Source organism: Anolis sagrei, chromosome 6, assembly GCF_037176765.1.
Source record: "Anolis sagrei isolate rAnoSag1 chromosome 6, rAnoSag1.mat, whole genome shotgun sequence".
Classification (NCBI taxonomy): Eukaryota; Metazoa; Chordata; class Lepidosauria; order Squamata; family Dactyloidae; genus Anolis; species Anolis sagrei.
This window is the reverse complement of record NC_090026.1, coordinates 19,558,643-19,582,547: the sequence shown is the minus strand read 5'-3', so window position 1 is coordinate 19,582,547 and position 23,905 is coordinate 19,558,643. Positions and strand designations below refer to the sequence as shown.

The 23,905-nt window shown below is 42.1% G+C and overlaps 1 protein-coding gene across 1 annotated transcript in view; it reads right to left on the bottom strand.

Moving 5' to 3' along the window:
• PRKCG (protein kinase C gamma) overlaps positions 1–23,905 on the bottom strand; it is an 84,538-nt gene that overhangs the window by 17,387 nt on the left and 43,246 nt on the right. Inside the window, exons 3-12 of the mRNA XM_060780416.2 lie at positions 18,841–18,923; positions 17,547–17,658; positions 12,533–12,664; positions 7,637–7,793; positions 7,410–7,544; positions 6,870–6,957; positions 6,557–6,586; positions 4,669–4,806; positions 3,281–3,454; positions 729–820 (exon numbers count right to left, since the gene is read on the bottom strand). Of these exons, the coding sequence (XP_060636399.2) occupies positions 729–820; positions 3,281–3,454; positions 4,669–4,806; positions 6,557–6,586; positions 6,870–6,957; positions 7,410–7,544; positions 7,637–7,793; positions 12,533–12,664; positions 17,547–17,658; positions 18,841–18,923 (1,141 nt within the window). The remainder of the gene's footprint in view (positions 1–728; positions 821–3,280; positions 3,455–4,668; positions 4,807–6,556; positions 6,587–6,869; positions 6,958–7,409; positions 7,545–7,636; positions 7,794–12,532; positions 12,665–17,546; positions 17,659–18,840; positions 18,924–23,905) is intronic.

Below are 23,905 nucleotides of genomic sequence, written 5' to 3'. Positions count from 1 at the left end.
CTGGAGACAAGGATGCAGAACTTCAGGAAAGGAGATTCCACCTGACTATTAGGAAGAACTTCCTCACTGTGAGAGTTGTTCATCAGTGGAACTCTCTGCCCTGGAGTGTGGTGGAGGCTTCTTCTTTGGAGGCTTTTAAGAAGAGATTGGATGGCCATCTATCAGGGGTGCTTTGAATGCAATTTTCCTGCTTCTTGGCAGGAGGTTGGACTGGATGGCCCATGGGATTTCTTCCAACTCTATGATTCTAAGAAGGATGAAGGCACCTGTCTTCTCTTAGCTTCCAAACTCCAGTTGTCATCCACAGCTGTCCCTCCCAACATGCCAAGAGAGAGAGAGCCTAAGGTGCATCCACAGTGTAGAATTAATGTAGTTTAACACCATTTGAACTGCCATGCTCAATGCTATGGAATCGTTGGAGTTGTAGCTTGGTGAGATACCAGCACTCTTTGCTAAAGAAGGCAAAAGACCTTGTAAGATGACAGCTCCCAGAATCCTATAGCATTGAGCCATGGCAGTTCAAGTAATGTCAAATGGTGTGAATGCTATAGTAGAGATATACCCCCTCTCTCCAGTCCCCTCCATATCCTTTGGTCAGTAGTTGAGTTTCCTAACAGAATACATACATCAAAGAGAATCTTGCACAAGAAAAGAACGCAGGAAATGAGGAAAAAAAGGGTGGAAGCAGGGGAAAGGACCCCAAAGAAACTCCCTGGAGACTCACGTACATAGCATGTGGTTCCTTGAATTTCCCAACTTGCTGGATGTGATACATCAGGTCTCCTCCATTGACATACTCCATTACAAAATAGAGACGGTCCTTGAAGAAGAAAAAAACCCACAGTATGTGATGTACTCTAGACAGACAAGATAAAGGACTTCCAAATAATACAGGATATCTCCTTTCCTGTACACTTGGGTATGTAGGAGAGTAACTACTCAATTAACTGGTAGATTTATTTAAATCCATTCTAATTGATCAAAAATGTGTCTCAATTACTTTTTTAAAAAAGCACTCTTTGATCAGAAATACTTAAAGAAGGCATTTTCTTCTTTTTTGCTTAAATTATGCTGACCTCTGTGCTTATATGTATGCATTAGGAATTTAAATAATATTCCAAGATATTTCTATATGTGGGGCTGCCTTTGAAGATAGTTCAGACTGATTCAAAGATCAGCAGCCAGATTACCAACAAGAGCCCCGTACAGGGAGAGATCCATTCCCATATTGCGGCAGCTCTACTGGTGGCCAGTCTGCTTCTGAGCTAAATACAAAGTGCTGGTCAATACCTTTAAAGCTCTAAATTGCTCGGATCCAGGTTATTTGACCAATTCAATCTCCTTTTGGGCACTGCAGTCAGTGGAAGAGGCCCTGCTCTCGGTCCCACCCTAATCTCAAGTAAGATTGGTGGGAACGAGAGAGAGAGGGCCTTCTCTGTGATTGCCCTAAAGAAATAAAGATGGCCATTTTCCTCCTCTCCTTCAAAAACAACTCATTTTTGCTCACTAGCATATGGAGAAGAGGAGGATTAGGTAATGAGAGATCACTACCGGACCTCTAGTTGAGAACTATTGTTGTATTCAGGCTCTTTTAGTCCATGTTGGCCCAGCTGCCATCACTGGCCACACAATCAACCCATATGACTTTGTGAACTTTGGTTGGCTCCTCTAAATTAATGTGGATATTTTATGTTTAGGTTTTGTGTCACTATATAATTTTGTTTGATTACGTTTTGTTTAATTTATTGATGTTAGGTTCTAATGTTGTTTTCATAAGTGGGGTTATTCTTGATAATTTTGTCAATACTTGTTTGTTGAGTGAGGCATTGAATGTTTGCCTTTTTGTATGTTGGAATCTGCCCTGAGTCCCCCTGGGGAGATGGGGCAGAATATAAATAAAGATGATGATGATTATTATTATTTGAAACACAACAAGATCAGTCCACAGCAGACACTCTGCTGGCTGTTGAATTGGGTAACACATCGGACACTTCCCAAGTGTCTAGGACTGTGTGATGTATCAGCGAATAATGTGTGCAGATCCCAGTAAGGTGGTCTTCTGCAGCTGGCAGATGGTAATTTTGTCAGCGCCAATTGTGTTTAAGTGCAGGCCAAAGTCTTTAGGCAATGCACCCAGTGTGCCGATCACCACTGGGACCACCTTTACTGGCTTGTGCCAGAGTCTTTGCAGTTCGATCTTTAAATTCTCATATCATGTCAGCATTTCCAGTTGTTTCTCTGCAATCCTGCTGTCACCTGGGATTGCGACAACAACAATCCATACTTTGCTTTTTAACACGATTGTGAGGTCAGGAGTATTATGCTCCAAAACTCGGTCTGTCTGAATCTAGAAGTCCCAGCGGAGTTTGGGGTGTTCATTCTCTGTAACTTTTTCCGGCTTGTGATCCTACCAGTTCTTTGTCTCAGGCAGATGGTAGTTGTGGCACAAGTTCCAATGAATCATCAGAGCAATGGTGTTGTGCCTCTGCTTGTAGTCTGTCTGCGTGATCTTCTTGCAGCAGCTCAGGATGTGATCTATTGTTTCATCTGCTTCCTTGCAGAGTCTACATTTGGGATCTGTTGTCGACGTTTCAATTCTGGCTTTGATGGCATTGGTTCAAATAGCTTGCTCTTGGGCTGCCAGAATCAGGCCCTCTGTCTCCTTTTTCAGAGTTCCATTTGTGAGCCACATCCATGTTTTTTCTTTGTCTATTATTATTATTGTTATTGTTGTTGTTGTTGTTGTTGTTGTTGTTACAAAATATGTTCTGAATCAGTGCCAGAAACACTAACAAGGTGCATCCTGTACTGAAGAGAATCCCCATAATTCAGGATTTATTATGCATAAAATTCACACATAGTAGTTTTGCACAGGAAACAGTGTTTCTCTAAACAGAACATAGCATTTCTGTGTTGAAATAGTATTTTATGCACAGAAAAGACTGTTTCCTATGCCAAAAATACTGTATTGTGCATAAAATACCGCATGTGAATTTTTAGCAGCTGTCCCCTAGTGCAAGTAGTCTTCTAAAATTGATGTTTTTGAGGGATTTCATGTCTTGAGAAAAAATTCCTCAAATCACCTCCTTCAAGAAGAAAATTAGCAAAGAATTGCACCCCTAGAATGCACCCTCAAAAACTAGAGAAAGTGTGTTTGTTCATTCTCTAAGTTGTTTTCTCTTATGTGGAGATTTACATTGCTGATAAATAGTGATTCAATTCATCATAGAATTATAAAGGCAAGATACAATTGAAATGCCACTAGGTGGCCAGAGATTACCACAGTTTGGAAAGTAGAGTGCAGTTGGGTTAGGAAATGGGGACGCTCTCCCATTGCCAAGACTCGCTTTTCCACCATGGTGCATTCTACATCGTCGTCTTGGATGATCACATCTTTCTTGAGGATTTTAATGGCATACAGCTCATCTGTTCCACGGCGCTCCGCCAGCATCACCTGTGGAGAGAGAATCCCAAAGTCTTGGGTCTTGTGTTCAACTAGGCAAGGAAACACAGAGAGCCTGGCTCGTCTGCCTTTCCTGTGATCATCTCTTAGGAGCCCCTGGTAGTGCAATGGGTTAAACCCTTGCGCCGGCAGGACTGCTGACCAAAAGATTGACAGTTCGAATCTGGGGAGTGGGATGAGCTCCCATCTGTCAGCTCCAGCTTCCTATTCGGGGACACAAGAGAAGCCTCTCACAGTATGGTAAAGCATCCGTGTGTCCCCTGGGCAACGTTCTTGCAGACGGCCAATTCTCTCACACTTAGATCAGCTGCAAGCACCCAAGGCAGTAGAATTGCACGACTAGGGGACCTTCTCTGATTACCTGACTAATAATATCAAAACTACAATCGAACAAGAAGCAGTAGTTGGACAGTAGCATTATTGCGAACCATTCATAGATATTTTTCTAATACAGAAAAGATTTGATTCCACAATAATCAAACTAGAATACAACAATGACAGCAACAATGTCATGTCATAAGGAACAGTCACAGACAGAACTAAACTGATGCAATTGTGATACAAAATCATGGGCTGGAGGTTTAGCACAGCTGGTAAATCATCAGCAATTATAAGATCTATCAACCAAAAGGTTGCAAGTTTGAAGCCCCGGGTTGGCGTGAACTGCCAACTGTCAGCCTAGCTCATTGTTTACCTAAGCAATTCGAAAACAACTTTAGCTGTGATTAGAGAAATTAGGCACTGCTAAAAGCGGGGGAGGAGTTTTACAACGTCATAAAGAAAGAAGATCAGAAAATGCTGGGCGACCAAAAGGAAGGAGAAAGTCCTGACAGCTCTTCATCATAGAGCAACAGCACCCCCTGAACTCAAGCCCAACCTTCCATGGCACCTCCTTCTGTTCTGTCTGTCTGTGTTTTGTCTATACAAAGCAGCATTGAATGTTTGCCGTGTATGTGTACTGTGATCCGCCCTGAATTCCCTTCAAGGTGGGAAGGGCAGAATATAAACCAAGTGTTGTTGTTGTTGTTGTTTTACATCTCCCAACAAGAATGCTCCCTGCAGCATCCAACCTACTACCAATATCCATGCTGCCTCTGGGTGTCTTAAAGTTGAAAGAAGAATGTTTCTCAATCTCTGCCTGAGCAGATAACAACCTATCCATCCTCTAACCAACCGCCTGCTCAGTTGTCAAACAGCAAACCCACCTTGCCAAAGCTGCCTTTGCCCAGCACCATAAGAAAGTTGAAGTCAGAGATGTGGAAGCGGTTGATACCAAAGAATCCGCCACGCTTGGAATCTGTAGGGCTTGGAGATGGAGACTGGATGGGGCCGTGCCGAACCTTCTGCAGAGCAGACAATAAGAAAGAACGAAGAACAGGGACAAGGTGAGGAGAGATGTGAACACCTTGAGCTGGTTTAGAGCAAAAAGTGGGGGAAGTTGTTCTAAAAATGATACATTCTGCAATGTCTATAAACCCTGGTCTCAAGTAGGGATGCTCATCTCCATTATCTTTGCTGTCCAGCTGTCTATTGACTTATGGTGACCTCATGAATCGCGTAGGGTTTTCTTGGGCAAGAGATGGTTATAGATAGTAGTGTAAGTTCCTTCCTCTGAAATACCACACACAATCTAATCTTCATCAGCAGTCGCCCATTCAAGTGCTAACTAGTGTTGATTCTGTTTAGCTTCCAAGATCAAGTGGGATTTGACCTTTAGGGTATTAATACGATAAACGGTTCAGGTCCAGGCTATTTGTCTACTCCCAGAAATCCCAGCCAGATTACCAGCTGTTAGTATTTATAGGAGTTGAAGGCCAAAACATCTGGGGGACCCATAGGTTGAGAACCATTGCCCTATAGAGACCATCCCGTGCACTATGGTCAATGGAGGAGACCCTCCTCTCGGTCCCACCTCTATCGCAAGCTTGTTTGGTGGGAATGAGGGAGTGGGCCTTCTCTGTGATTGCTCCCCATTTCTGGAACTCCCTCCCTAAAAAAGTAAAAACAGCCCCCAACCTTCTCTCCTTTAAGAAATTTCTCAAAACGCACCTATGCACTATAGCATATGGAGAGGAGGAGGACTAAGTCACTTTACCTACTTGGAATGCTGGCTAGTTCCACCTGTACTATATGACTGCCATATTACATTTCAAATGAACACTGGTGTCAGGCATTTTTAATATTGCTTTTAGGGTATTTTTTGTAATGTTTACTTATGTTTTGGTTAACTATGTCTTACCTCCCTTTAGACTGCCTTTGGGTGATCTTGTGGGTTGAGTTGGGTTTTAATAACTACTTGTATATGGTTTTTAGTCTAGATTTTAAAATCTGTTGAAGTTTGAAGCATATAACCCCTTGGGTTTGACATGGATGGGCGGGACTGGGTCTCTCTGTTATGATTGGGTCATTGACCATAATAAAGTTTACTTACTTACTTACTTACTTACTTACTTATTGGATTGTTTTGTTTTATTTTTCATGACAATGCTTAATTCTGAACTCACTGTTATTACTGTTGCATTATTGTGTATTATTTTGATACCTTTGTATTCACCTGAGGCATTGAATGATTGCCTTTTTCTGTGTGTAAACTGCCCTGAGTCCCTTTGAGGAGATGGTGGTCTAGAAATAAGGTATTATTATTATTATTATTATTATTATTAGTCATAGTATCACAACAAGATGAGTCCACAGCAAACAAGATCATTGTGCTGGCTGTTGTATTGGATCACACGTCGGACACTTCCCAAGTGTCTAGGACTGTGTAATGTATCGGCAAATAATGCGTGCAGATCCCAGTAAGGTGGCCTTTTGCAGCTGGAAGATGATAATCTTGTCAGCCCCAGTTGTGTTTAAGTGCAGGCCAAGGTCTTTAGGCACTGCACCCAGTGTGCCGATCACCACTGGGACCACCTTTACTGGTTTGTGCCAGAGTCTATTATTATTATTATTATTATTATTATTATTATTATTATTATTATTTTAGAAAACGGTTCCAGGACTGATTCCTTTGGTCAGCAAGTGCAAAATCTCCTCCACCCCATCTTGTTGTACCAGGGAAAAGTTAGAAGGAATTGAAGAAACTGTAGATACCTCATAGAGCTCCAGAGGGAAGTTGCAGGCCTGAAAAGTCAAAAACAGCAAGACTTAGAGTGATGATCTGGCAACTTCCATCCCACCCCCTCTCAGGTTCAACACCACTTAGCAAGCCAGGCTGCCCACTTGCCCTCCTACACCAGCTCCTAAAAGGCAAAGCAGTCTGTAGGTGCTCCCTCCACCCCTTCTCCTCCTTTCCTCACAGCAGCAATCCCTTTCCCCCAGCTGTGAAGTAGTATGGGCTTTGTGGTGGAGCTGGGCTGGCACACAGTGGGGAACCAGAGGAGTGTCCAGAAAACCACAAGGTTACCTCAAATTTCTGCAGCAGCCCACAGTTTTCTGCATCAGCCACAGGGACACTATAATATTCGCCCTCCTCCTGATTGAGCAATTTGTACCTGGGACAGCAACGCAGACAGGGACACCGGGCGGGGAGAGGAAGGGAGGTGAACAAGAGGATGGAGGGATGGAGGAGAAGAAGAAAGTGGCAGCAGGGAAAGAAGGAGGTGGGAGGAGAGCGAAGAAGGGATGGAAATAAAAGTGAGAGATTTGATGGGTAAGATTAGACAGAAGATAGAGATAGATAGATAGATAGATAGATAGATAGATAGATGATAGATAGATAGATAGATAGATAGGACAGAGATAGATAGATAGATAGATAGATAGATAGATAGATAGATAGATAGATAGATATAGATAGATGATGGAGCCATCCAAGCAAACAGATAAAACCCCAAAAAGACACCAAGACGGAGGGGGAAAGAGAGAGAAAATGAACCACTGGTGTCCCATCAGCTGCCAATCATTCTTTTCCACTTTTGCTTCTGACCCCCAAGTGTCCTCTTACCAGCCTTCCAAAGGGCCCTTGAAAAGCTCTGAGACCCCAAAGGACATGGCTCCCATGAAATCATTGCGGGTTGTCCGGTCCCAGTCCCACACCTCAATGGAGAGCCGCCGTTCCATGTCACCTGGCTGCAGGGTGCTGGTCGGATAGAAGAATAGGGTCACAGAGCATCAACAGATAAACCTCTCAAAAATTCCAGCTTCCATCCTCTTCCTAACACCTGCACTTACAAAATGAAGGTTTCATTCCAGATTGGATTGAGTGTGGATCTCACTGTTCGGGTCTTTTGCTTCGTCTGGTTTTTAGGGTCGGGAATGAGCTTGATTTTCACATAGGGATCCGAGAGCCCATTGGGATCCATCGGGATCAAGTTCAGTGCTTCCAAAACTGTTTAAAAAAGGGGGGGAGAGAAAACAGTATTAGTTTTTAACAGAATATTAGCTTCCAGCAGCGTTAGTATCAGAGGAACACATGAGTAGGCGGGAAGACAGGCCTCCTGCATTTTCTTGTAGGCGGCGGGAGGAGGTTCTCCTGGCTTCCATCCCTGGCCACCTGCTGCGGGCCAAGAAAGTTTCTGCGGCAGCAATTGCTACCGCCTTCATATGCGGAGTGGTGGGGTGGGAGAGGACATAAAGGAGATAGTAAAGGGATGGGTGAGGAAATCCCCTTCTGTCATGAAAACTGCAGTGATGGCTTTCTTCCCACCACCTACATGCTAGATTCCTGGATGAGGGAGAAAAGAAAGAGAGAGAAAACATGCAAGAGAAGGTGTGAAAAACACAGGCGGGGGATGTCAAGTTCTGCAGCTTGGAATAGAAGCCAAGCATCCTTGCTGCCGACCTCCACTGAATCCATCATCATCATCACCACTACCATCATCATCACAGCTCTCCAGCTCCAGCCCAATTGCTCCCTTGCAGTTTGCTACCTGTTGGGACTTTCTTCCCTTCTGAAAACATCAAGGTGGCTTCCTAAGCAAGTCAGCCTTATCTTCTGAGCTGACTCTTAATCATAAACATGAGAATAAAAATGGGTGGCAGATGGCTCAGTAATAAGGAGAGTAAACATACTGAAATCTGTTGGGATTCAACCCCTCACTGCCCAAGTCTCAAGACCTCAATGAGGAGCAGTTAATTTACTATAGACTAAGGGTTTCCCTTCCCCCATGTCCCCTGATTAACAGAATATATCTTATTTCTTCTCTCTTTTTCTGTTCTCATTCTGATTGGTTGTTGAAAATACTTTTCTACTGCAACCTTTTTTAATCCGACTTCTGCCTTTTTACACTTTACTCCACAGAGTATGTGCTGTGTTCTTTGAGATCTCTCTCTGCATGTGTATCAGGAGAGATGTAGTGATTGGTATTTTGTCCCTCTCTTAAAACCTTAATAGAGATGGGTGTTTGAGTAGCTCAGACCCAGTTCTTGATTATTAAGAAATGCAGTTGCTGTTTGTTATTATTGTAAACTAACTGTACCCACCAAGCGTTGCTGTGGCCAACCTTCCCCCCTTCCTTCCTTCCTTCCTTCCTTCCTTTCTTTCTTTCTTTCTTTCTTTCTTTCTTTCTTTCTTTCTCTCCTTCCATCCCTCCCTCTTTCCTTCCTTCCCTTTTTTCTTTCCTTCTCTCTTTCCTTCCTTCTCTCCCTCTTCCCTCCCTTTTCTTTCCATTCCTCTTTCTCCCCTTTCTTCCTTCTCTACCTATTCTTGGACTGCAACTCCTAGCTGTCCTCCAGATCGATTTACCTACCTACCTATCTATCTCCATATAATCTATATATCTGGAGGATTGCTGGGAGTTGCAGTCCAGGAATAGGAAATTAGAAATATGCATGATTTGGGATGCTCCCAAAGAAATCCAAGTAGTAGAAAGCTTGCATCTTTGAAGCAGTGCATTTGGATAATCCTCCTAAAGGGCCTTGTCTAGGAGATGCTGGGAGCTCTAGTTAGGAAGAGAGTGTGGATATGCTATTGTGTGTTTTGTTTGGCGAGGGAGTCGTTTTTGCACGTGCTGTAGCATCTTTTTGCTCTTTTGGCTTTTTAAGTCCCTTCCACTGTGTTTTTCAGTGTTTTTATGAGTGATGGTCACTCATTAGCCTGACAGGTGTATTGGGTCCAAATTTGGTGTCAATTGGTCCAGTGGTTTTTGAGTTATGTTAATCCCACAAACGAACATAACATTTTTATTTATATAGATAAACGTTTTGTGATTTTTAAGATTGGATTCTGTATCTTGCATGCCTAAGTTCTGAATTCTTTACAACCACATCATACAGCACTTCATGCTTTGCTTGCTAGTGAGTTCATGCTCAACTTTTGTATCCTGTTTGTTTTTGGATGCTCTGCCATATTTTAGGGTAGATTTCCCTAACAATATCAAGAGGCCTTAAGCTCATAATAACTTGGCATTCATTAACATCTACTGGGTTTTGGTTCCAGGACTCCCCATAGATACATGGATGCCCAAATTCCATTATATAGAATGATATAGTAAAACGCTATCGGTTATATAAAATGGCAAAATCAAGATTTGTTCTTCTGGAATTAAAAAATAACATTTTAAACCACAGATGATTAAATCTGTATAGTTTTGTTGTTGTGTTCCTTCAGGCCTGACTTATGGTCCTCTGAGTCACATCTGACTTACAGCCATCCTCTCCAAGGCTTTTCTTGGCAAGGTTTGTCCACAGGAGGTTTGCCATTGCCTTCCTCTCAGATAAGTCATTTTGCTCAAGGTCTGAAATAGGAATCAAAATCTATGCCATGCTGGCTCTCAACAACTAACTTACACCCCATTGATTTCAATATGTCTACTCTAAGAATAAAGAAGACTTGGCCCAACCTGTTTTCTTGTTATTGTAATTATATAGCACTGTTACTTTGAGACAGAAAGGCAAAAAAAAAAAAAGAGAGGAATATACAGAATGAATTGTGTGGAAAAAAGGCACATAGAGTGATGTTCATTTGTGCATAAACATACAGAAATATTCTTCACCGAGGTAGGCTCAGTGCCATAGGCAAATTAAGCTGAATCCTGTGACCTTTATATGAAGAACAGTCTGCATGGAATATGCAAATTGAATGAGTATTTATATAATTTATTCAGTACCTGTCTGTGATGAGGTGACAATAAAAAGAACTGTGCAGAATTCCAATTTCATATCACTGGAAGTCTCTACTATTTCACTAGTATTATCAGATTGGGATGCAAAATGGCTTCATCATGCCAGAAATTACTTGGAGTTTTGCTGGCTTTGGGTTTCTGGAAATTAAGGGCCCTTCCACACGGCCCTATATCACAGAATATCAAGGCAGAAAATCCCACAATATGTGCTTGGAACTGGTTTATCTGAGTCCACACTCAGATAATGGGGGATTTTTTGCCTTGATATTCTGGGATATATGGCTGTGTGGAAGGACCCTTCAGCTCCCTGAAATAATATTTCCAAGCTCTTTGAACACCCTGCCTCGTTTGCATGAACTATCTATCTTATCTCTCCATCTACCCATTCATCCAGGATTGTCAGATTCTGGCACTGAGAAATGATAACATGTTTATGAAGAGGAAAATTCCCAGTTAAAAAATCTCATTGGGTTCCTCTTCTCACTAAAAATGCCAACCCAATGACTGCTCAAAACCATGCCCTTGACCCACACAGATCTGCCAACTCCTAATTCCTGTAGACTCAGGGTGTAATTCATCTTCCATGTTTTCAATGCTAACAATTTTCAGACAAATTATATTTCAACCCTGTGCTTTCTGCTCAGAAACCCCTTTGGATTGAATCCACAGTCAACTGTACAGCACAATTTAATATGGACGTCATAGACCAAAGTTGTGGCTCTAGGACAGTGGTTCCCAACCTGTGGTCTGTGGACCACCAGTGGTCCGCAAGAACTAAAATATGGTCCATGGCCTCACCATTACTACACTCTTGCAATGAGAGTGACTGGTCTCGCGAAACCCTCTTATAGTGACAAGGCAACAGGGATGTTGGAAGGGGAGAGGCTGACTACCCACGAAAGGTGCAACAACAAGCCTCCTGATGGCTCCTCCTCCACCTCCTTCCCCTTGAGCATGTGGCGTAAGGGGGGGGGGGCGTCTTGGTGTCTTTGTTTTTAGGCATCTTTCTGGGTTTATTTGGGGTGCTGATTCAGAGCATTGCATTGGATGGACTACATCAGCTCTAGATGATTAAATATGTAATTTTTGTAATTTTAATCGATATGTATTTTAACTCGTTATTATATGATGTTTTTAGATTGTACTATTAGCATTGAATCCTTGCTGTAAGCCAGTCTGAGTCCCTCTACAGAGGTTGAGAAGATCAGAATATAAAAGTTTTAAATGAATAAAAATAAATAAATATGGTTTTCTGTGGGTCAGCAGATGGCAACTACTGGGTGGCGTATGTTCTGTATCAGAAACTACAGCTGATGTGGTCTATCCAATGCAATTTTCTGAATCAGCACCTCAAATAACCAAACTGAATCTAAAGTTGGCCAAAAATTGATTAGTAATCTTTTTGGTACTAATGTTGGAGACTGGTTCTTGGTCAAAAAAAGGTTAGGAACCACTTCTCTAGGATCTTTAAGATGTTTCTGGACTCAAGTTGCCATCTTTCCTATTCATTGGCCATGCTGGCTGAGTCAGATGGGAGTTTCAAGCTAAAGATAACTGGAAGGCCATAGGTTTTCTACTTCTGATACATGATTGACAACAACCTATTTATGAAGAATCTACACAGTAAGGAGGGTTGGCCATGGCCTTGCATCATCCCTATCACACATACTTCAATATGAGAGGCAATAATGAGCAACATGAAAGCAAAAGTTCTTCGTTTATCTCATCAAATACCTGAGCATACAGAACCATTGTGAGATGCTATTTAAAAGTTAGAATAGATCTACAATCTTTCTATATAGCTGGAGAACCACGATAGATAGATAGATAGATAGATAGATAGATAGATAGATAGATAGACAGATAGACAGATAGACAGATAGATAGACCATCTTTCCACACAAAAATCCCTAGAATGCAAGATATCTAATGAAGATACAAGACTTCCTATGGAAGCAGGGAATCCTATTCCTATCTCGATTCAGCTAAACTGGATATCACTTACCGGTCACACGGATCTCATCACTCCCAAATGTCTCGATGTTGAGTTTCAGGCGCCCTCGGCGTTCTGTATGGTCCACCCCACACAAACTAGGCACGCAATGGACACAACGTTTGTGCACATTCATCTCACAACCTGTAAAGGGCAAAAGGTGTTAGAGGGGATCAGGCAACAACAAAATTTCATATTAGGTCTGCAAATTTAATTAAATAATGAATTGGTTGGATTAACTGACTTTTAAAGAAACTGCTCCTCAGGCAGCAGTTTCTTAAAAAATATTTTAGTGCAAGATTTAGGAAATCTATGGGTAGAAGTTTCAATTTCAAAGAAGCATTCCTCTTTCACTGTTTCACCTTGGATATAATGCCTCCCCGTTGCAATATGTACATATGTTGTATAAATAAATACCTTTTTTTCACGTGTCAGGAGCAACTTGAGAAACTGAAAGTCACTTCTGGTGTGAGAGAATTGGCCGTCTGCTAGGGGATGCCCGGATGTTTTTTGATGTTTTACCATCCTTGTGGGAGATTTCTATAATGTCCCAGCATGGGGAGCTGGAGCTGACAGAGAGAGCTCATCCGTGCTCTCCTCGGATTTGAACCTCCAACCTGTTGGTCTTCAGTCCTGCCAGCACAAGAGTTTAACTGATTGCATCACCGGGGGCTCCATACTATTATGATGTATACTTATTTACATGGATATAAACTGAGCACATCTATGGAAGATCTTTTTCATGCTAAACTCTGAATGCAGAGGACAATTTGTCAGAGGCCACCAACACAGAATCATAGAATAATAGACTTGGAAGAGACCACATGCCATGCAGGAAAAGCACAATCAAAGTATTCCTGACAGATGGCCATCCAATCTCTGTTTAAAGGTTTCCAAGGAAGAAGCTTCTACCACACTCCGAGGCTGAGAGTACCCCTGCTGAACAGTTGTTATAGTCAGGAATTTCTTTCTAGTGTTCAGATAGAATCTCCTCTCCTGTAATTTGAACCCATTGCTCTGAGTCCTAGTCTTCAGGGCAGCAGAAAACAGGCCTGCTTCCTCTTCCTTATGACACTCTTTCCCATGTTTATACATTAGCATGTCTCCTCTCAACCTTCTCTTCTGCAAGCTAAACAGACCCAGCTCTTTAAGTTGCTCCTCATAGGGATTCATGGTCTCCAGAGTGTTGATCATTTCTGTTGCCCTCCTCTGGACACCTTCCAGCTTGTCAACAAATCTTCTGAATGTAATTATTTATCAACAAAAGGAAAAGTGCATTTAAGTCATACTTCTGTGGGATTGCTACCATCCTTTCAGAAGAAGATATTGAAATTCAGAACATTCAAGGACAGGAAGGCTTGAACATCAGTAATCCAATTAGGCGCTGGAGGTACAAGGAAAATATTCTAAAAATGGTTTCTTCCAATCAATTGATAAAATGGATTACAGGACTCAGATTCAGAGAATTAATCAACTAAAATGCAGCGGCGCGACAGACATTACATCTACCCCTTCTGACATTTCACTGGAGAGACAAGATCGATTCTGGCTGTGTTTTTATGCCTATTTGAGAGAACATTTAATCAAATTTGGCAAGTTCATTGAGGACTGTTCTCCATTTCTAGGAGGAATGACTGCAACAATTTACCTTAAATCTATGGGAGCAGAAAGACAGAGCATATTAATAAGCTGCTGCTTATGAACATACTCAATAGCTCAAAGCTTTTTCTAAGAGCCAATGTGATGGATTAGCAAGGGGTTCTGTTTTCTCATTGTGCCAGGCTTTGGAACCAGATGTATGCCCAGTGGCTACAACAGTTTCTTTCTTTCCGTACCAGAAACCTGCCACTGACAAGTAGCCAAAGGCTGGTGGACTGGCTACATCACGCAGGCCACCATTCGGCTTAGCGTTACTGTATCCAGCCCTAGTTTCAAGAAGTCCCACACATCAGCCTTTCCCATTTGTAAGCCCAAGACTGTCACTGCCCACTTCCCATCTTGCCAACATCAGCACCCTCCACACAGTGTGAAAAATGCTAAAAATAAGATTCTAGACTGCACCTAAATTCTAGATTGCACCTAAATCAGGCATGGGCAAACTTGGGCCCTCCAGGTGTTTTGGACTTCAACTCCCAGAATTCCTAACAGCCTACCGGCTATTAAAAATTGTGGGAGTTTAAATCCAAAACACCTGGAGGGCCCAAGTTCGCCCATGCCTGACCTAAATATTAAAAAGAATTTAATAATGGTAAGCTTTGTTCAAGAGTGAAATATGAAGTGTGGTGGAATCTTCTTCTCTTGAGGTTTTTAAAACAGAGACTGGATGGCCATCTGTCAGGAGTGCTTTGATTGTGTATTCTTGCATGACGGAATGTGGCTTGTTGGGGAATCTGAGCTGTTAAGCTCAAAAATAACCCTCAGTTGGGGTGATTCCACCATAAATATAGCACAATACCTGAAGCAAACTTCATAACCAGCAGAAACTTACAACTAGCCAGGATACGTTTTCCCGTCATAGGATGGAACGGATTGCAGAGTCAGAACTTTAGGTAAAAAAGTATTTATTAAAGTAAAAGAAATACATTCTTGATAGAAAAGGTCTTGGAGCTAACAAGCTTACTAAATCTCATCTTCTAAGAAGATAAAAAGACAAAAAAAATCAATGCAGCTACTTTTTGCCTAGGGAGAGAGGCAAAATGTGCATCCTCACTAGAAAGAAAAAAAAGGCAGAAGAGACTGGAAAATGGAAAATGGCCACATAGCCAGGCCCAGGGCAATAAAAATACTTTATAAAGAAAGTTCCTTCATAGAGATCGCAGTGCTACATCTTCAAAGGGGAAGGAGACAGTGGCAAGGAGGAGGAGGAAAGACAAAGCCCTTTTTGGTAAACATGCATAGAAATGTGGGGGAGGAATCCCACAGCCTAATCATATTTCTGGTCTATCTATCTACTCACTGAGGTCTGGAAACTTGATGACAGAAGATACCTGTGTAGAGATGAAACCCAACAGGGCTGACCTGGATGGCCCTTCAGGTCTTTTCCAACTCTATGATTATATGGCTGTAGCAAATGTGCATATGGGCATCAGTTTAGCTGACATTAATCATTACAAAATCCGATTTAATTGCATGAAACAGTTCTTCTGTATGTGCAAAAAAGTAAAAATTGGGAGAGCTGACTGTAGCATTCCAGATTGCAGATGAGAGGAGCAAAGAAGAAACTTTTGTCAAATAGACAACTACCTTCTGGGTATAACTGCATAGCAAGAATCTTTCTGCTTAATGCACTTGCTTTCTCTTTTTCACACTGTCTCTTTGGGGAAATATTCAACAACTGTATCGCCATCTCCCACCTGCAGTGTGAAGTGGTACACTCCATTCTACCACCTCAGGAATCTTCCAGCTCATCACGCTGCATATATATATATACGATCCAGCCTAAATCACAACTAATTTTAACAAGAATGAGGCCACCATCCTTCATAATATCATCAACGCCTTATCAGTCTACTTTGTAGGACTAATTGACATTTATAGAGCACTTCTCTAAAGGGCTCTAAGAGAGACACAGATGTGTCTCAACCACCACTGCAGAATAAGGGAGTTTAATACAGCTTTCCCAACTACTAAGGCATCTGCAACGCGAGAGTAATGGTGATACTCAACCAACCTCCTCCAAACCCAGCAAATTCAGGTGTGCTGGACTACAATCTCCATAATCCCCAGGCTCCACAGGTTTGGGACATGGTGACTGGGTGATGGGAAATTCAGTCCAAAACATATGTAGGATGCTAAGATACAGAAAAGCTGGCTTAGTATTATTATTTCTCCCATGTTGTGAACATCCTAGAGAAGATCTACACTGCACAGTTATACCGACTTAATCCCACTCCAAATGTCATATCTTTATCCTGCAGAATCCTAGAATTTGTAGTTTGACTTAGGTTGGTTAGTACTCTCTGTTGGAGCAGGCAAGGAATCAATGAGTGTGTGTGTGTCAACTGCAAAATAAGATGCATGAAGCTGAAGTTCTGAATTCTGGTTCCAGTTTAGAATCATATTCCAAAGTCAGTCCATTGACGATCATATAAAATCACTCTCAGTCTAGTTGCTGCATCTACTGCTCAAAGGCTTGGTCCCACGACCATGTTTTGAGTTTTTTCAGAAAGGATAGGAAGGAGGAGGCTGACTTGATCTCTTTGGGAAGGGAGTTCCATAGCTGAGGGGCCACCACTGAGAAGGCACTGTCCCTCGTCCCCACCAGTCACACACAGGTTAAACCCCTGTGCCAGCAGGACTGAAGACCGACAGGTCGCAGGTTCAAATCTGGGGAGAGGCAGATGAGTTCCTTCTATCAGCTCCAGCTCCTCATGTGGGGACATGAGAGAAGCCTCCCACAAGGATGATAAAACATCAAATCATCCGGGCGTCCCCTGGGCAACGTCCTTGCAGACGGCCAATTCTCTCACAACCAGTCACACTTGTGAAGGTGGCGAAGGTAGAGGGAGATACATTAAGATCATCCAGAGAGGACCTGCTCTCGGTCCCAGCTCCTTCGCAGGCTGGGGATGAGAGACAGGACTTTCTTAGTGGTGACCCCTCGTCTGTAGAACTCCCCTCCCCAACAAAATCAGATCAGCCCCTTCTCTCCTGATCTTCAGGGGAAAAAACTTAAGCCGTGGCTCTGGGACCAAGCTTTTGACAGATAAATGGAGCAATGCAATTCAGTGACTATGAATTAATGTGTTGATAAATGGAACGGCCCTGGATTATATTTTGGATGATGTGTTTTTAATTGATGTTATGTTTCAATTGTTTGGTTTTCATTGTAATTGCGCATTGATACATGTATGTTTGGCATCCAATTGCTGCCTGTTGTAAGGCTGCCTTCAGTCCCTGCGGGTTGAGAAAGGCATGATACAAATACAGTAAGTAAATAAATAAATTCCCTTCTGGATTGCCCATGGCATAGCCAGCCTTTGTGATACAATAGGACTGCACAGCTTCCGCGGAGAGCTTTACTCACAGGTGCATTTCATTCCCTGGTGGACCAGCCCATAAAGAAGGGAACCACAGTGATCGCAGAAGGTTGGGCTGCTGTAGCTGTGGGACTTAAACTTATGCTTGCTTCGAGGGTCCTATAAAAAAAGAGAAAATCACAGGTGCAAATCACAATGAGGATGAGACCTGGATCTATTCTCTAGTGTACAGACATAATAGGGACTTTTCCTCACTTCCATTCTCACAACTTCTAGACAGTAGTGGTTTTGTTGTGAATGAATACTCTCTGACTGTCTGGATTTGAGAAGGACTATTGCTATTAGTCCTCTGTTGTTCCACTTTTGCAGCTGCTTTTATAATGCTCCAGTTCCTCTCTCCTCCTCAGAATTTCCTCTTTTGTCCACAGCTTATCTCAATTGCTGCAAACTGAATTCAAAATCAAAAATAGTCTGTGTTCAGTTAACTCAAGAGAGGAAGAAGAGAGAAGAATATTTCCCTTCCCTGTATGTCAGGCCTGGGCAAACTTTGGCCCTCCAGGTGTTTTGGATTTCAACTCCCACAATTCCTAACCGCCTACCGGGAGTTGAAGTTGTGGGAGTTGAAGTCCAAAACACCTGGAGGGCTGAAATTTGCCGAAACCTGTTGTATACACAAGCAAAAGTAATAGGTGCAACCTATCCTAAATTGCGCGTTCTTCTTTAACATTTTTTTGCCATTTTGAACACATTTTGAGCTTGTTTGGACACATTTGCTTTGGTCTTCCTCTCTGAAATGTTGGAAGACAAAAACATGCATATGAGGAGATATCACAGTGGGGGAAACAGAGCAGCTGCAAACAGTTCATCATGTGAAATGTAAATGCAAAAACAAACGACCCATTTTCCCAAGCAGATTTCAACATAACCACATCACAAATCTGCCGAATAACTCTTTCCTCCGAAGCTCTGATCACAACCACAGAGGCCTCTGAAGTCGCATGACTTGTGCTTCTGCTATGCCTGAGGGCATGTCCAGAGCTGGCTGTGCAAATGTGTGCCATCGAAGGAACAAGACAGATGAGACAAGCCAGCTCTGTCATCCTTCCCTAGAATTCCAGGTCAAGGACAAGGGAAATGGGACACTGAGCTGCATGAAGATATCTGCTCCCTCTGTCTGCTGTATAAATAGCAAGGAAACCGGGACGCTCACCTGGAGTGGAGGAGAGACCCAAAGTGCTGCTTGGTTCCCAACCCCCACCCACAAAATTCTTCCCATTAAGACTGCACTCGTCTCTCTGAGAACCCCAAAGTCCCAGTGTGCCCAGTATGGGTGCCACTTACATCTGTCTGGGGTCCTTTCCCAGCTCCAGGACACTCGAACGTGACAAATTCGTGGCATCTCTTGTGAACAACAAAGCTGCACACTGAGAAGGGAATACAGAAGGGGAGAAAAGTTTATTAGGGGGAAAGGGATAGTTGGGGGTGCTAAATTTCACAAAGGAAAGGAGAAAAAGGAAGGAAAAGGTGGATAAAAAGACAAAAAAGAATAAAAGAAAGTTTAAAAAATAGTCTTGTTATTCTTTTTGAGAGAGAATTCTGCATCAAAACCATAAACGTATCAGAAATCTGACTGCAAAAAACACAAAAACTAAATGCTAAATCAAGCCAAGTTTGGCCTATAAAGCCCTAAACTGTTCTGGCCCAACTTGCACATCTGAACGCATCTCCCCTTATGAACCACCTAGGACCTTAAGATTGTCTGGGGAGGCCCTGCTGTCGTTACCGCCTTTGTCACAAGTACGTTTGGCAAAGACAAGAGACAGGGCCTTCTCGGTGGTGGCCCCTTGGCTGTGGAATGCGTCCCTATAGATATTAGATCAACCATCTCCCTTTTAACATTCCGGGAAAAAAGTCAAGACGTGGCTTTTTGAACAAGCCTTTGCAAAATGCAGAGTAACTGACTTTAGGCACTGCACCAAGTGTGCCGATCAGCACTGGGACCACCTTTATTAGTTTATGCCAGAGTCGTCGTCGTCTTCTTCTTCTTCTTCTTCTTCTTCTTCTTCTTATTATTATTATTATTATTATTATTATTATTATTGGGCTTGTCCCCATGTAAGCTCCCCAAGTCCCTTTGAGAAGATGGAGGCAGGATATAAGAATAAAGTTATTATTATTATTATTATTATTATTATTATTATTATTACCAAACCCAATAAAATCTGGGAGTGGCTTTTCAGGGTCCCTTTGCTATTTTTACCATTATGTTGATGATGATGATTTCGATCCCACCTCATTGAGACTGAAAGCAGCTTAAAAATCAAATTACACCAAGTTACAAGCTGGCATTCAACACTTGAGGAAGGGATAACTATAACATAGGAGAGGAAAGAGAAAGAGGAAAAGTCAGGATGAAAGGAAAATTGAGAATAAAAGGAAGTTTTTTTAAAAAAATCTTGTTCTGTATTGAAGAGAATTCTACGTCAAGACCATGATTTCGACAGCACAAAACACAAAAGAACTGCCTTCCATTAAATCAAGCCATCAAACTAAGTAACATCTGTTCAAGCTGACAATAGCGTCTCAGGGTCCCTTTCCTATTACTATCATTACATTGATGATTATGATGATTTATATCCCACCTTCTTGGGACTGGAAGCAGCTTTAAAAAATAAAATCACACAAAGTTACAGGCTGGCATTCAGTTATCAATTTGTAACCTTGAGTTAGAAATTCAAAGTGGTCTCCATTCAGTAGGATTATACAGTCTTATTGCAAACTAGAATAAATTTAGCACAGCTGGTTAATCACCAACAGCAAAAAGTTCACACCAATTGAAAAGTTGGCAGTTCGAAGCCTGGGTCAGGGTGAGCACCCAACCTTCAGCCCAGCTCACTATCCACCTAACCAGTTTGAAGACAGCTGTGAGCTGAGTAGAGAAATTAGGCACCGCTTAAGCAGGGAGGTATTTTACAGCACCATAAAAAGGAAGTACCAGAAAATGATGGCAGTCAAAGAATAGAGGAAGTCTGTGATCAAGGGCTCTTCACCATAGAGGATGGAGCCACAGCACCCCCTGTGGCCAGAATTGAGCACAACCTCCAGGACGCCGAAGTTGTGGGGGAAATGCCGACCTATACGTCTATCTGTTGTCTGTCCTGTTTGACTAATGGCACTGAATGTTTGCCAAGTATATGTTCTGTGATCCACCCTGAGTTCACTTTGGGGTGAGAACAGCGAAATATAAATTATGTAAATAAATAAATAAGCAGTCCACCTTAAGAGTCAGCAGCCTAGGTGACTCTCAAGGTCTCTCTATGTTCCACCTCATAATTTAAGATCTACTGGGTAGGCCCTGCTCTCGGTCCCACAGGCTTCGCAAACACGTCTGATGGGGACAGGCATGTAGCCCGGGGGGGGGGGGGTCGCGAAAAGGCCTTAATGGTGCATTATTTAAACTGTTATGTTTATTCATATCATGATCTGATCACCATACTCAACCCCCCCCCCCCCGAAACAAACTCAGCCCCCACCGTAGGTGAACAATAAATCCCAGCAACTACAACTCCCAAATGACAAAATCAATTCCCCCCAACCCCACCAGCATTCAAATTTGGGTGTATCAGGAATTTGTGCCAAATTTTGTCCAGTGAATAAAAATGCATCCTGCATATGAGATATTTACATTATGATTTGTAACAGTAGCAAAATTACGTTATGAAGTGACAATGAAAATAATTTTATGGTTGGGGGTCACCACAACATGAGGAACTATATTAAGGGGTCACAGCATTAGAAAGGTTGAGAACCACTGCTTTATCAGGAGATAAACCAATAGGCTTCACCTAATCTAGCCACTGGCTCTTAAGACAGGCTTGGGGGCTCTAGCCAAGAAATGTGACTTATTATGTCTCCATAAGTTAGCAGAAGATCTGGGATACTGGTGACATTTATCGGTGTAAGTATTAAATTGCTGGTGACAGTTATTAATGTAACTCTTAAAAGATAATTATACTATCTATAGATAATAGATATGGTTTTTGGCATTTACAGTCACTACAGCCAATTAGAATCGCATTATCACTCATAAGCCTGGGGTTAGTGGGAAGGGAGAGATGCAATACCTATATTACCTCCTCACTATTGGCACAGGGCCTGCCTGAAATGGTCCTGTGGGGTAGAAGCTGATATTATATGCACCTGAGCACTTGTGGCAGACCTGACTGCACAGCGAAAAAGATTTATAGGCCTACTCATGGGCACAAGTATTATTTATTATTCAAGGCATTCGTTTATTTCTTCTCGACCTACGAAGGCTCCCAAGGTGATACGCAATCGATAAAAAGCACTTTGAAAACATAAAATAACTACAGTTGCATTGCTAAAATAAGGAAGATCCCAGACATCCCACCCTGCCTATCCCTGCTCAATGTCATACCCTCCAAATGTCCCAACGTGGCAGGGACTGGACCTATTGATCCTTTGTTGTCCCGCCTTTTCAGCTGCCTTTAAAATGTCCTGGTTTCGCTCACCTCCTCCCACTTTTCCCCTTTATCCTCAGCTTACTCCAATTAACACCAACTGAGTGCAAACTGTAGAAGTGGTTTGCACTCAATTAGCTCAATAAACCCAACTGGGAGAATCGAGATGGAGTGGGAGGAATATTGCCCATCTGTTCCTCTTTATCAACAAATTTTGACCACACACTGAAATGTTGGAAGGTATTCAATGCCAGTCTGAGAGGGAGTGGAATATGGTATTGCTTTCTATTAGTGTTCCTCAACTTTTCTAATGCCACAACCTCTTGATACAGTTCATCATGTTGTGGTGACCCCCAACCTTAAAATTATTTTCGTTGCTACATCACCACTGTAATTTTGCTAGTATTATGAATCTTAATGTAAATATCTGATATGCAGGATGTATTTTCATTCACTCGACCAAATTTGGCACAAATACCTGATACGCCCAAATTTGAATACTGGTGGGGTTGGGCGGGGGTCAATTTCGTCATTTGGGAGTTGTAGTTACTGGGATTTATAGTTCACTTACAATCAAAAAGCATTCTGAACACCAACGATGGAACTGAATCAAACTTGGCACACAGAACTTCCATGACCAACAAAAAATACTGGAAGGGTTTGGTGGGCCTTCAGCTTGAGTTTTGGAGTTGTAGTTCTCCTACATCCAGAGAGCACTGTGGACTCAAACAATGATGGATCTGGACCAAACTTGGCACAAATACTCAGTACGCTCAAATGTGAATACTGGTGGAATTTAGAGAAAATAGACATTGACATTTAGGAGTTGTAGTTGCTGGGATTTATAGTTCATCTATAATCAACGATGAAATTAAACCAAACTTGACACACAAAACTCCCATGACCAACAGAAAATACTGTGTATTCTTATTGTCTTTGTGACCCCTCTGCCACCCCCTCACAACCCCCGGGGGTCCCAACCCCTAGGCTGAAAAACTCTGCATTAGATCCTCTTGATATCTGACAAAGAGCAACAAATCAAGCACTGGAGCCCTAGATAACTAAGAATTCACATGTTATACATTGGGTTCCCAGCCCATATCCTTCTCAGTGTTTCAATCAATATATTCTACATTTTATAAAATGTCAATAATATAATCCAGGCGCTGTTATCTAGGGCTACATTGCTTGACACTGAGAAAGGTATGAGTTGGGAACCCAATGTATAACATGTGAATTCTTAAAGATCCTGTGTGCATTTTGTGTGCTGTGTGTGTCATGTTGTAAACCTTCAAAGTTGAAAGAACTGGTTTTGTAAGGTGTTTTAAGACATTAGTATTGGATCCTATTCCTCTGATAAAGAGAAACTAATACATACAAATTTATTAATAGGAAAGGGACCCTGGAAAGTTTCTGAAATAATATGGAAATTAGTATGGAAATTCTTTAAAGAATATGGGTTGCAAACTAACCATGCCACGTATGAAATATTTATTTATTTACTAGGTTGTCGTGAGTTTTCTGGGCTGTAAGGTCATGTTCCAGAAGCATTCTCTCCTGACATTTCACCTGCATCTATGGCAGGCATCCTCAGAGGTTGTGAGGTCTGAGAATGCCTGCCATAGATGAAGGCGAAACATCAGGAGAGAATGCTTCTGGAACATGGCCTTACAGCCCAGAAAACTCACAACAACCCAGTGATCCAGGCCATGAAAGCCTTCAACAATATATTTATTTGCTGCATTTTTACCTCGCTGTATCTCAACCCCGAAGAGGACACAGAGTAGTTTCCAGTTTGGCAAAATTCAATGCCACATTAAACACAAAACATACAAATACAAATGACAATACACATTAAAATCATAAAAAGAACCTGTCTATGAGTGCATCTACACTGTAGAAGTAACCCAGTTTGACATCATTTT